Genomic DNA, 13,550 nt, shown 5'->3' on the forward strand with positions numbered 1-13,550 from the left:
GCAGCTCCCCCAACAGCATGTTATAATACAGGCAGCACATACAGAAAATAGCTTTAATAGAGGGCTTGTTATTACTATGGCAACCACAGCAACTGGTTTTCAAAATGAATAATAGCTCTGTTAGGCACTTCATTAATTTATTTTTTTTTTTAAATCAAACACTGCCTTTAATCTTCTCAATGGAACAAAGCATTACTCTGAATGCATGCAGAAACAGGAAATAAAGTCCAATCCACTCTTGTAAAAAAAGGGGAAGATCCTTTTCAGAACCTTTGGTAGAAAAGAACAGAAAAGTACATCTTGTCCGTTATTTCACATCGAAAGTCAGAGAAGCATAAATAGATGAGGTTGGTGTTAGAAGGTAAAGAAAAGCAAGTGAACATAAGATTATAAACACTAAGGCAAAAGGAAGATTAATAAAACTGCTAAGAAAGACCTACAAGTGAAGCCAACGATGGAAATGATGGTAAGTAATGGAGAATAACTATGCCAGTAGAAGATGTTAAGTGGCATTATAGTTTTTCACAGTTCCCCCAAAACATTCGATGTCTGTGCATCATAAACTGTAATGCCATTCAAACAGTCTCTAACAAACTTTCCAAGTAAAACTAAGGGAAAAGGTTTTAAACCCTATTCTGAATGTTTTTTAAAAAATTGTAGCTCTTACTATTTTAATTATGAGTCTTTACTCCAGTGGTTGCACTGGGAACATCATTTCAGTTCAGCTATACCTTAGGTTCTATTATATCAAATTCCTGTAAAAGGCAAGCCCATAACCTCTAATCCATACAAGTTTTGTCAGTTAACTGCAAACATGCAAACGTCTCCAGAGCAGTTGGTCATTATGGCTGAAATACAGTGATCATGACTTGAAAAGACACATAGAACTAATGTCACATCACATGAAGCAGCAGCAGGACACACATTCACTTTATACTATATATCAACAAACTGAAAGAAGAATAAGCACTAACATGATCAACTACAAGCAGTTCCAGGCTGCAAGGGGCAATAAAGTTCTAAATTATACGGGTGAACTAGGAGCATAGAGATAAATCACTGTGTAGCTCAGTGCAAATAAATTAATGAAGTTGGGAACAAAATTAAGTGCAATTCAACTAATGCATTTTGTAAAGTTACTGAAACTTTTCACCAGCATCAGTTTGACAAGCAATTTTAAAGGACATAACAGATTGTTGTTACAGAACACTGTATTTATGAGCCCTAAATTAAAGGTAATTACTTTGTTAAATCAGGTGTAATATAAAACTAGAATGCATGTGAGCACAAATAGGAAAATCCTACTTTTCAAGTTGCTGCAACAATACAGATGACCACTGTGATGAGAAGTTTTCTTTCTGAATTTAATTTCTAGAGAACCATCCTAGAATTCTTTTATTATAGTACAACACAGGCAACTAGTTATTGTTATGAGATAATCTGAGATAACACCATTTTTAATTCCTGTAAAACTATGTAATTATTTTCTGCCATCAGATTAATCAAGAATTTGGCTATTCTTTACATGTTCTGTAAGACTTCACAGCAATCTACTAATTGCATAGCAAAGAACTATCTAAGAGAGCACAAGGCTCAGCAGCTACTGGTACTCTATGAAATCTCTTTTTTGAGATTTCGTTACAATAAGAAAAAGAAATAGATGAGGTTTAAAAAATGCAATGAAAAGTGCTGTTGAATGTGAACATAAGACACAGTAATATCAATAAATTTAAGATGGGAACACCTTACCATTTTCATGGGTGCTTTTACAGGGCCTTCTATTATTTTTATCAAAGTAGTATGCTAAAACTTCCATATGTTATTTTGTTCAACTTGTGAACATGACTACTCTACTTCATGACTAAGTAGAAAGGTGGCCTTAACAAGCAAAACAGCTTTACAACTTAAGAAATTAGTTGGTTTGACTCTAAAAAAAGTGATATACATGTTTTATGTTGCATAACAGTAGCATTACAACACTGTGAAGCTTTATTAAATCAGAAAAACACAGTACACCAAGCTCACTGTTGGTTGTTGCTTGTTTCTGACATCCAATACATACTCATTAAACATGTAGTGTAAAAAAATCAGAAAATTAGTTGATTTTAAGATAAAGAAGGAATTAAGGAAGTGCTTAATAGGTTAATTTTTAAATTGATATTAAAACACCCATCATACAACTGCTATGCTGAGGCTGCAACTATGTGATAACTTATTTGTTTTTGTCATCTGATTTTATAAACATAGTCTGCTTACACCGTTTACACATGTAAACAGCTCCCCAAAATATTGTGCAAGACTACTTAAAAGCACAAGTTTAACAAATTTAATAGAACTGAACTTTAATTGGAAATCTGACAGACACAGAAGTACTGTTCCTCTAATATGTACAAAGTGCCTGTTGAAGGAAAGAAATTTCTTCCCAGAGACACTCTCCCTATGCTGCTTTGTTACGGTTCCATCCCCTCCTCTTAAAGCAACCAATTGTTCACAAAAGATTCTGCAATCTCCCCTTCACTCAGTGACAGAAGCTCCACTGCAAGGAAGGACAAGGCATGAAATTAAGTAAGTCTATATCTTGACTGCAAGTCAAACATAAGCACAGGCTGATTGCACAAAACAACTGCTGCAAATTGTTCCTTCTGAATAACCTGGCATGCAGTACCAGGAGTGGGAGGCTACACAGACACACAGACCCTGCAGTCCACTCTGCAGCTGTCTACTTAAACCAGCAATACTATCAACAGTCCTATCCTGCTTCCTGAATTTGCATTCAGTACACCTCAATGTGAGCTAATTGACAGGGGTCAGTCCTCAAGTCCCTCACCAACCCAAACTGCTTGTTACAACAGGCTCCTTCCACCAGCCCACATTTCTTGCAGTAACATGCTTCTACTTTTTTAGCAATTTTCATTCTATAACTTTAACTTTATGAGACTATCTCCCCATGCTTTGCATTATACTACTACTTGAAGGTAAATTGTTAGGGCCATTGAATACCTCTCTCTTGCAGCACAAAACATATACCTAGAAGTAACATTTCTATAGGAATAGGGTTTTTTTCATACAGCTAACTGCTCTTGAGATCCAATTCACATTATTCGTCCCCATTTATAACATAGGTAATAAGATAGCAATAGTAAAATAAGAAGTGCCAAATGGAAGTAAGGCATGTTATTTGCACATATTTATCATACAAACAACAAAACTGCCTGCAGGACAGAGAAGTGTCTTGGGAGGTCTTAAAGAAAGACTCAAAACAATTACTAGGGCAATTATAAATTATAAGCATGAGTTGATTAGTTCAGCTCTACAAAATACTAAAAATTAATTAAGGGTACTTTTGAGCCATGGAAATAGGTTCTTTATTCATAAATAAGAGTAAAATAACCTAAAAATTAATTATTTTATATTCTGAGAATTCTGAGGTGTTTTTTTCAATTCCTTTCCTAGTTCATGTTCTCAGATAATGCCTCGCTCTAATAACCATTTGTGTATGTAAGTACCTGCTGGATAAAACTGTACATTGAAACTTTGAGAATGACTCTGTCATTATATATTTATGTAATATTTCCCAGTGGATTCATATCCCAATTACAGTCTATACCTGGTATATTATTTGATGGGGTTGATAGAACCTACCTATTTCTACAAGTTCACAACACCCAATCTGTGGACTAAACCCAACTTCAAAATCTGTTGGTGGCTAAAATAATCTTCACTTTCAAATTTATACACATAGTCTCCCGTTTTGAGAGTTTTCTTGTGAAAGAACACATTCTTTCACAACTTTTAGTTGACATACAAGACTAATATTGTATTTTACACTGTCTTTATAGGATAATGATTATTCAAATGGGACTGAACGGATTTCAAGGTCATTTGTATTACTTTGAGTTCATGGTTAAAGCTGATTTCTTACGTTATAATAAGTGAAAAGTCTTGAGTCGAAAATGTGCATGACATGGCTACAGTTCCACAGATTAACTTTATTTTATATTGCTTTGAAAGGACTTGTCACATAATCTATTCCAACAATATACAAAACTATATCAAGGAAACGAAGACAAAAGAAATATTTTACTTCTCTTACTTTTAAGCAAAACAAATACTAATACTTGCAGAAATGAACAGAAATATTTGCAAAAATATCTCCAAGTCTTACTAATTCAATTCATCATGACAAACAAAACCCAACTCTTTCTGGATCTAACACAACACAGACCCACGAACACCACAACATCACACACACACAAACAGAATAAGCCAGCTGCAACAGAATAGCTATCTGACCCCATATTATCCAGTACAAATTTTAGCTTGGAGCCTGTTGCCTAGTTCTACCTTAGTCCATTTTCAGTATTGCTCTGAAGAAAACCAGGAAAAATAAAAAACACTCCAACAAGAAATGAAAAAACCACCACACATAATGCACAACAGTTTCCCAGTCTACTGTTGTCATTATAAATCAAGAATTCTTCTTAAATACAGTCTTCATTGTAGCACAGAGCCAAACTAAGCATCTTCCAAAAATGCATACATTTAAAATGCATATACATATTTGCATGTATACATGCATAGACACTTTCCCTAATATATACCAATATTGTAGTCCAAGCACTACTATCATATATGATCTACTCCTAATAGCTTCATATTCAAGAGTTCGCATGCCATCAATAAAATTTATTTCTTTCACTAAGAAAAATCATTATATATATACATATATATATATATACATATATACACATATATATATATGCAGGCTACTGGATATATTCCAGATACAAAAGTAAAGTTATTTGCATCAAAAATATCAAAACCAGGTTTCAAATTCTACTCACACAACTTCAAATTCTGTACTGATTGCTTTGCACAGCAAAAGAAAGAACAAGCTTCCTAAAAACAGACCTAGAAAAGGCATTATTTAGTGATTTGTACAGGAAATAATACTGAGAGCTTACTAAATATTTTTCACATTTTAATATCAAGCAAATGTACTCAAATTTCATATCCTATATTTCAGTGTGAGATTTATAAAAGTTCAATAGGGAAAAAAAACAAACAAACCCAGTCTGTTTAAACAACTTGCCATCAGCAGGGTGATTGCACTCCTACTAAGAGTGAAAATTTTCTTGCAAAATTATTTTACTTTAATCCATAAATCTGATTTACCAGGAAAGCATTCCCAACTAATTAGACAGTACAAGCAAAATGGATAGTTTTAAATTAAACTCTGCCTTCTGACTTTGTAACCTTACGTAACAAAGATTTTTACCATTATAACATTCTTAAAAACTATGAGTTTTCATCTTAGTCACTGTCACATAACTCATAACATCTGTTAGATCAAAGGGAGAAAAAGTGATATTTGATTATCATTTTTGAGTTTATGAAAAATATGTAATGTTTCAACACCTCACTTTATTCACAGTTGCATTTCATAAGAATGTCCTATAACTCACTGAAGTGCTAAGTCTCGTCCAGTTCAGATTATTTCCACAGTTGTATTTTGCTAGCATCAGTCTCACAATAAGACACAGCACAAAAAGAAAAAAAAAAGCCACAACTTGGACTATATTACACTGGAGAAGTACCATGACAACTACCGAGCAGGAGACACCAATTCAAGACCTGCAAACATGCAATTTCTACTTCCTTCTGTAGTAGATATCCTGCAGATATCTTCCAGAATGGTCTACCTCAAAGACATTTTCTGTATTAATTATTTTGCCATAAACTTCTCCTTCTAATCACAAAGTTCTCCAAATGCAGTGCACTAATTCTACTTACTCCAGATTTTCACTTGGGATACAAAGCCATTTGATTCTGTGATACCCTCTCAGCACTTGTATTGACTATTCAGCAGCTAAAATCCAGTGCACAAAGGGAACAGTCAAGTTATCTGACAATACATTTGTTTTCACATTAGCATGTTGTCAGCACTCACAGATGAGACACAGAACTACTGTATCAGCCCGCGAACATGAAGAATGCTCACTGAGTAGAGAAGCAGCAATACTTACACGCCTCATCGTCTCTCACATTTCTATTTATTTCTAAGCATGAAGATCACTCTTTCACTCCATGCTGTTCCATTATCAGGTATTAACAATACACACAGCTAATTACACTTTGGGGTTTTTTCTCCAGAGATTAGTCTAGTAGGAAGAAATAATTTGAGAAAGAACAAGAAGCCATCGAACACCCTACATATTAGAAGGATGTACACAAATCACTTATTAAAGTGTGAATACTAGATGTTTTCAATTTTATTCTATCTTTCTTTTGCCAGATCAATTCTAAATGTTGAAAGGATTAGATCCTAACCAAACTGTCAGACAGACAACACATCAAACAGGAGAATTCTATAGCTTAAGAACAATTCAGATGTATTTCATAGCTCCTATAAGAAACACTCACCAAGATCTGTATTGGGGCCAGCAAGCAGCTGCTTAAATTTGTCTAATCGGGATGCTTCTCTTTCAGTTAATGCAGGAGTAACTGAGGTGTTGTAGTCTCCCATTCCACTCACCAAGGGAGGTGTGGACGTTTGTGGAAGTGACTGTGATCTCTGCATGGAAGAATTTTCACTTGCATTATCTGAGGGGAAAAAGAAGCAGCTAGCAGTTAGCCTCAGCTAGTAAGAAGGCTACTGATCACTTGAATTCTGTTTTTGAAAAATGCAAATTCAAGTACAGCATAAGTTTGGACTTCAAATTACTTTGATATAGCAGAAGTAGCATTCCTCTTTCAAGCAGCATTCCACAATTAAAACACATCAATGAGAGATCGTACTAACATCAAGGCTAATGGGTTTCTAAAATGTCTGTGTTACCAAAAGCTGCTCATATTCCTCTTGCCATTCTTTAAAAAAACAAATTGAGAAAAAAAACAAACTGAGAAATCACTGCAATTGGTTACTTTAAAGCTTATACATAAGCCACAGACCAGATCCCAAGAGTGAATTTCCCAGTCCACATGCATGATTTTCTCCAATTTTTTAATATATTTTATACGGTACTACTTTAATAAGAATTTTTCACATTAGCATTACTATTAATTGCATACATCTTGGTGCATCCAACCAATAAAATACATTCAGTAGTGGAAGTTCCTTCCAAAACTGAAGATTTATTAAGGCTGAAAACAAAGGAAGTTTAATTATTCTTGCCTCACACATGCACTTCTCACACACATACATTACGGTTTAGTATGGCATGCAGTCTCTCCCTCAGACAAATCAATGTTAATAAACAGTATTCTCCTGTGGTATTAAGAAAATGTTGGGAAGTGGCTATTGGTTTACAGCGTAAATATTATAGCTGTCTTCGTTTAACTTTCAACATCTTTTTCACTTTTTAATATACCTGATGCACTCGCTGTATGACCTTCACTGACTGATTTAACAAGCCTATTATCACCACATGCAGCTGAAGTCAGCTGTGCAAATTCCTCTTGTTTTTCTTCCTGTAGATGTTCTTCCTGAAATTTATGCTGTTCTTGTAGCTTGCTGTGATTCTGAATTACTTTGTGAGCTGTTTCCATGACCACTTCTGTATTTAAGTTTTCAGCAGCTATTGCTAACAGTTCATCATCATCATCCCCAAGATCCCAGGCATCACTTGTGTTACTTTCAAATTCTTGGAAGGTGCTGACTTTCTTCAGTTTCACTGGAGTTGTAGGAGGCTTTGAACCTGGTTTTACCAAGCTGTTCAAAAACAAATAAACAATATTTAGAAAACTAGTAACGAAACTATGGATAGGACTAAAAAGCAAAATACATACTTGATACTATATAGGTAGAAAATATTTATCTCCCTCCACTCATGTTACTGCTACATCCATCCATGATAACACACAGCTGAAGAAGTCTGAGAACAAAGGCTGTAAAAACTGACTCCTCTTTGAATAGAAGCTGAACAAATCTTTCCTTCCCTTGTGCTAAGAAAACAAAAAAAAAAAAATAAGACCAACCCCCAAGTCAAATAAAAGGAATACTACTAGAATAGTTTACAAAAGAGACAGGACACATTGCACTGCTCTTGCTTCATAAATTTCTGTAGAGGTTTTATCCCTTTCAATGCAACCGCTGTATAACAGCACAGGAGCCATAATCAAGTCATGGTCTACTCCTAAGTCATCATAAGCAGTCATGCAATACAACCACTGTCATAAACAAATCAAGTCTCACCCTAAACTTATTAAATCTATCATTCCTCCCCATTCAGGCATGCCAGCATGGATTTGTTTCAGAACTTTGCTCTTCCCACAGGCAAGATATCTCCTCTACTTACTAGTCTAAGTGGACCCTGATCAGCTCCTAATCTTTTGTCCCTCTATCAACGTGCAGTGTGAGATATGAACCAATATCACTCCCTCACCTGGCACTTGTTCTCACTGAAAATAATGCAGAGAAATTACATCTCCCTTCAGAATTCAGTGAATAAAGTATAAAATTCAGAAGGTTTCTTAGTCTGCTCTCAAAAAATAAAAAAGTTACTGCCAGTAGCTTAACTGTGCTTTCACAGAATGGGTCAGGTTGGAAGGGACCACAGTGGGTCATCTGGCCCAACCTCCCTGCTCAAGCAGGGTCATCCTGAACACATGGCATGGAACTGTGGCAATACCGTTCTTGAGTATATTTCTGACCATCCCTGTCTTCCCACCTGAGCTAGTTTATTATTTTTTCTGGTACAATAAGGCAGGCAGAATTGCAACTCAGAAAAAGCTCTCACGGAGTCCTCATACAATGTCAGAGAGTTTCTATTACATGTTACAGGGAATATCTTCCCTAACAGGTGCTATAACACTTACTCTTTTGCCCAACTTGTCATCACTGTCTAAAACAGCAAGGTCTTTCTCCAATTCTGCCATTTCAAGCAATAAGCTTCTAGTTTTTGCTTCTCTTTACGAGTCTGTATTTTGAATGAATTAATCCCATTTCTTTTACTTCAGCCCTCAAAATCACACATTTCAACTTCCTTCAACTTTGTATTATCTGAAAATTAACCAGAATTTTTAATTCTTGCACCATTTTAAAACAGCTCTTAAAAAAAAGTCTAGTAGAAGCACAAGGTTCTTCCAAATGAATATTTGTCCTTATAATGCTTTTTTTTGTCCTTACTATAATTTCCCATGTATAGGGCATTTCAAATAAATACTAAAAGTTGGTAATCTGCATTAGTTAAGAGCTGAAGAGCTGATTTGCTGCTCCCAATGTGGTAAGCATCAGGAAGTCACAAAAGAGAAGTCAGAACAGGGAAGTCAAGATTATGACTAAAACTGAAAAAGTAAGATTAACAACAAACTTAATAGCCAACAGGGAAAAAAAATAAAGAGGTGACAAAATAACTGGAAATCCAAAATACTTGGAATATTTAAATAATAAATTAACTTACGTTCCATGCAATAATGGATCAAAAGGTGGATGCTGAGCTCCATACACATGTTGAATACTAAAGGAAAAGAAAGAAAGTTATCACAAAAGTAATAAATATTTGGAGGGTTTCTGTGTATTAAACAGTAAATAATAAACAGAACTGAAATGTTCCAACAGTTTTCTGTTTCAAAGAATTCCACATACCACCAAAAATAGTGAGGTTGCAACTGATGTGCATACTAAAATGTTACTTAAAAAAAATCACAGATTTGCCAAATAGGAGCTCTTTGTGAGAGCTAAACTAACTTAGTCTGTCTTATTTTTCTGACCAGGATTTAAAACAAGAAATAAGTTAACTCTGCAATAAGAATATACATTGCTTTAAAATTCTCTTCTCTGATTCATCATTTCTTCATTTGTCTCTTGCAAAAAAAATTAATTCTCAAAGAAATATCTGTAAAGATTTAATCTGCTGTGTACCCTTGTCACCCAAAATCCAAACAGACAATTTTTAACCACTACTAAAAGGATGACAAATTCAAAGAAAATGCAAATGGTGCCATGTTAGAGAACAAAAGCCATAGAGGTATTAAAAAATACTTTGAAACAAATAGGCTTCCAAAGATAGATTTATTCACTACAGTGTCTAACATTATAAACCAGCATGTTACTGTGTGAAAGACAAAACTCCCTACAAACTAAACGTTCATAATCTCCCAATTATCAGCTATAAAACCACTTTTAACTAAAATACTCCACAGAAAATGCATCAAGATTTACATGTGGCTTCATAATAGCAATTATTACTACAAAACTCTGATTGTAAGAGAAGCAAATCATATGCAACATTAGCATCTACCTAAACCTGTACCAAAAACCACATAAAAGAAGACAAACATGGTCTCCTGACAAATAAAGAACAATCTCCAGACCAGAAATATAAATAAGTCCAAACTGTAAACCTGAGATAGAACCAAGTCAAAAAAACTGTAGTCATAACAAACTTTAAGAAAGGCTTTGACTCACAGGACAGGGGCAGCATTAACACTAGTGAAATTAGCCCTGGCAGTGACTGAGACTGGTGGTTTATAAAAACTGTGATGATTTTTATGTGATTCCATGGGAAAAAAAAGTTAGTCCACCACCAGCCTTTCCACATGACTGTATTCCATACTCTCCACAGTCAAGTCTCTGTGCTACTTGCTCTACCTTCACATGAGGCTCAAGTGTCACTGTCCACTTCCACACAGAATCTGCCTTTTCCTTACACTGCTCCATCAATACCCACAATGGAAATTAAACAAATATAAAGCAACAACAATCCTCTCCATGCCATAAAAAAAACAAAAGAAAGAAAAATCAAAAGCACATTCTCCCCAGTGTCCTTGTTTTGCCACACGCCTACAGTTGCCTGCAAATTAACTGCAACTATTCATAAACACCGCGCAATGGAGAAGAGTCAAAAATGTTTTACCCTCAAGGGACTCAGCAAAGTTACAAAGTAAAAGGTTTAGAGGAACAGCAACGTTGGACTGAAAAAGTTAGTTTATAACTAGAGAAACAAAGCCACTCCCAGTCAGGGTCACTGAAAACATAGGAAGGTAAATGATGAGCAGGACAGCGTTGTTGAATTCAAGTAAATGGTACGAAGTGCAGGGAACCACAAATACACTCCATTCTCACAAAAAAGAACATAAAAAACTGTACTGTGAGAATAGTTTAGGGATAAGAGCAGAGAATGTTATCACTAAACTATCATCTGAACATACATTCCCAGCCTGATACAATGGTCAAGAGAGTTCAGAAGACTTTAGGGGTGCATGCCCTGGAAAACTTTGAATGAGAGAATGTGTCTTTTAGTTCTTTGCAACGACACAACGACTGGCCTGCTGCTCACACTTCAGGAAGAAAGTCGAGAAACTCTCTATGCCCATAAAATCCAGTTTCCTGCAAAGCATTTAAAAAACACCAAAACTTGTATCAAGTTTCAAAATATCCTGACTTGCACCGCTGCCGAAAGCCAAACACATTCTCCCACTCAAAATCTCCCGGCGAACCAACTCCCAGAATCACGCTGACTCTTTTAACCACGATGTCAGGCTAGGAGCGCACATTCAGATAATTAGTTAGCAATTTCTGATATAAGTTATAACTAACCCTTACTGAGACCACCAGCATCTCCCCCGGGCCCCCGGGGGTGCCCGCGCCGGGAGGCTCCGGGAGAGGAGCTCACAAGGCACCGCGTTCGAGCAGGGACCGACCGCACACGGTCCGTGCAGGGGGGACACACTGCGGGGTCCCGCTGAACTGGGCAGCAAGAACGCGGTGTTGTGGAGGCAGCGATGCCGGACTGCCGAGGCCGGGCAGCGCCGCCCCCCGCGGCCCGGCACCGCCGTCCTGGGCCCCGATCTTCCCGCGGCGCCGCTTACCTGCCCGGCACCTTCGCGCCGCTCCGCTTCCAGAACTGCTTCCTGCCCCCGTCGCTCGCCATGGCGGCGTCACCTCATCCCCGTCCGCGCCCGCGGCCCCGACCCGGCCCCGCTGCCTCAGGCTTCACTCCCCGCCATGGCCTTCCACGGGAGCGGCACTGAGCGCCGCCATCTTGGCACGCGAAAACAACGCTGCTCCTCATTCGCCCCCCGGAGCGGCCGGGAAGTTTAATCCAATCAGAAGTGAGATTGCTGCCGGGTGGGTCCGGCCGGGCCAATCGTAGCGAAGGAGCGCGGGGGGCGGGCGGTGGCGGCCCCGGCCCGGCTCCAGTCCCCGGCTCGTACGTTCCCCCGCGCGGTTCCCGTGGTTCCAAAGCGTTCCCGCGAGTCAGGTTTAACTTCGTGGCATTCTGAGTATGAATGTTTTTGGACTTTAATCCTTTTCGATTGAACCATACAGACTAATTCTTCAGCGTACTCCTTACAAAGAAATGCAAAACTCGCTACGTCCGTAGAAGGAAACTTTAATGGAAGACATCAGTTTATAACAAAATCCATCATATTTTTTTTCCACTTTACCTTTTACAATTATTTCCAATTATTGAGCCAGTTACTGGGTGGTGGCTTTAACCTTTCTCTGTTTTAAAGTTCTCCAATCATTGTACCCACTTCATTTATGGCTTTGGGATGATACGAGGCTCAGAGGGTTTATTTGTCTGTAGATTTCTCAGCAATTCTGGTCCAAGGATACATCACTTCTGCCAACAAAATAGGTGTGGGTTAATGTTGTTCTTTGGAGTATGGCTCCTGAGAAAACAGTGCTGAGTTACAGGGGTTTTCTGTTCTCTTTGGGATTTACTTTTGGGATTTTTACTTCTAAGAACTGAAAAAAATAAAATGTCTCATAGATCTTTCTAGATCACAGTCCACAGGTGAAAGCTGTAATTTCAATGATACTTATAGATAAATATGCTATGGGTAGTATCATCTATTTGTGTCCTTTAAATAGGATCCCTCTTAAAATTCTGAACCTCGGGTTTTATCAGCATTTAAGAAATACACAAGAAACATAAATGTAATATGATCTATGTCTATTAGCTAAAGTGAAGTGGAATCTGCAAAATCGTGAGTGGAACTTTGCTTGGTCGTAGCAAGATAAATTTAAATTAGGCCTGCTGCCGTTAGAATGAGGTACTTTCAGTTGTGACATTCTACCAGTAGTATTAATACGGATGTTAAAACTGTGTTTCAGTTCTTCCCATTTGTTCATTGTTGATATTTGTCAAAGGAAAATGTAGTTAGATTAAGTCTAGACAGCCCCAGCCATCTGTCATCCTTGTGACAGTTGACCTGGATTCTGAAGTGATGCCATTTAACTTTTGTGTCAGTCTGGTGCAGCCACGTGGAACTTCATTTTAGCAGAGGAGGTTTTATTGAGTTATGTAATCAGATAAGTACAACCTTAACTTCATTATTAAGTTTTCATTATATTCAGTGTATATTACCTTGTGTTTAAGCTTTTATTGTGTTGCAGAATTTTGTACTGGAAGCAGCTAACTGTTGCATTGGTTGTTCATGTGAATAAGTCTGAGCTGCAAATGGAGCTACTCTTGTGTGCAAGGGCATTTGTCTGCTACTGTGGAGGGCTGCTGCCAGTTTAGACCCGTGGGCTGGTCACATAGAGCTGGACTGGGCTCTCTGCTGTTTACTTTCTAATAGGCAAGGACACTGTTTCCATT

General features: G+C 37.3%; 1 protein-coding gene across 2 annotated transcripts in view; it reads right to left on the reverse strand.

Moving 5' to 3' along the window:
- The window catches only part of TBC1D22A (TBC1 domain family member 22A), a 155,391-nt gene extending 143,389 nt beyond the window's left edge, over window positions 1–12,002 (reverse strand). For both annotated transcript variants that reach the window (XM_018068010.1, XM_018068011.1), the window contains exons 1-4: window positions 11,812–12,002; window positions 9,402–9,458; window positions 7,371–7,711; window positions 6,424–6,603 (exon numbers count right to left, since the gene is read on the reverse strand). In XM_018068010.1, coding sequence (XP_017923499.1) covers window positions 6,424–6,603; window positions 7,371–7,711; window positions 9,402–9,458; window positions 11,812–11,873 — 640 coding nt within the window. In that variant the 5' untranslated portion in view covers window positions 11,874–12,002. The remainder of the gene's footprint in view (window positions 1–6,423; window positions 6,604–7,370; window positions 7,712–9,401; window positions 9,459–11,811) is intronic.
- Window positions 12,003–13,550: the final 1,548 nt, after the last annotated feature.

The sequence above is a fragment of the Manacus vitellinus genome, unplaced genomic scaffold (assembly GCF_001715985.3).
Source record: "Manacus vitellinus isolate BGI_N305 unplaced genomic scaffold, ASM171598v3 scaffold_13_pilon, whole genome shotgun sequence".
Taxonomy (NCBI): domain Eukaryota; kingdom Metazoa; phylum Chordata; class Aves; order Passeriformes; family Pipridae; genus Manacus; species Manacus vitellinus.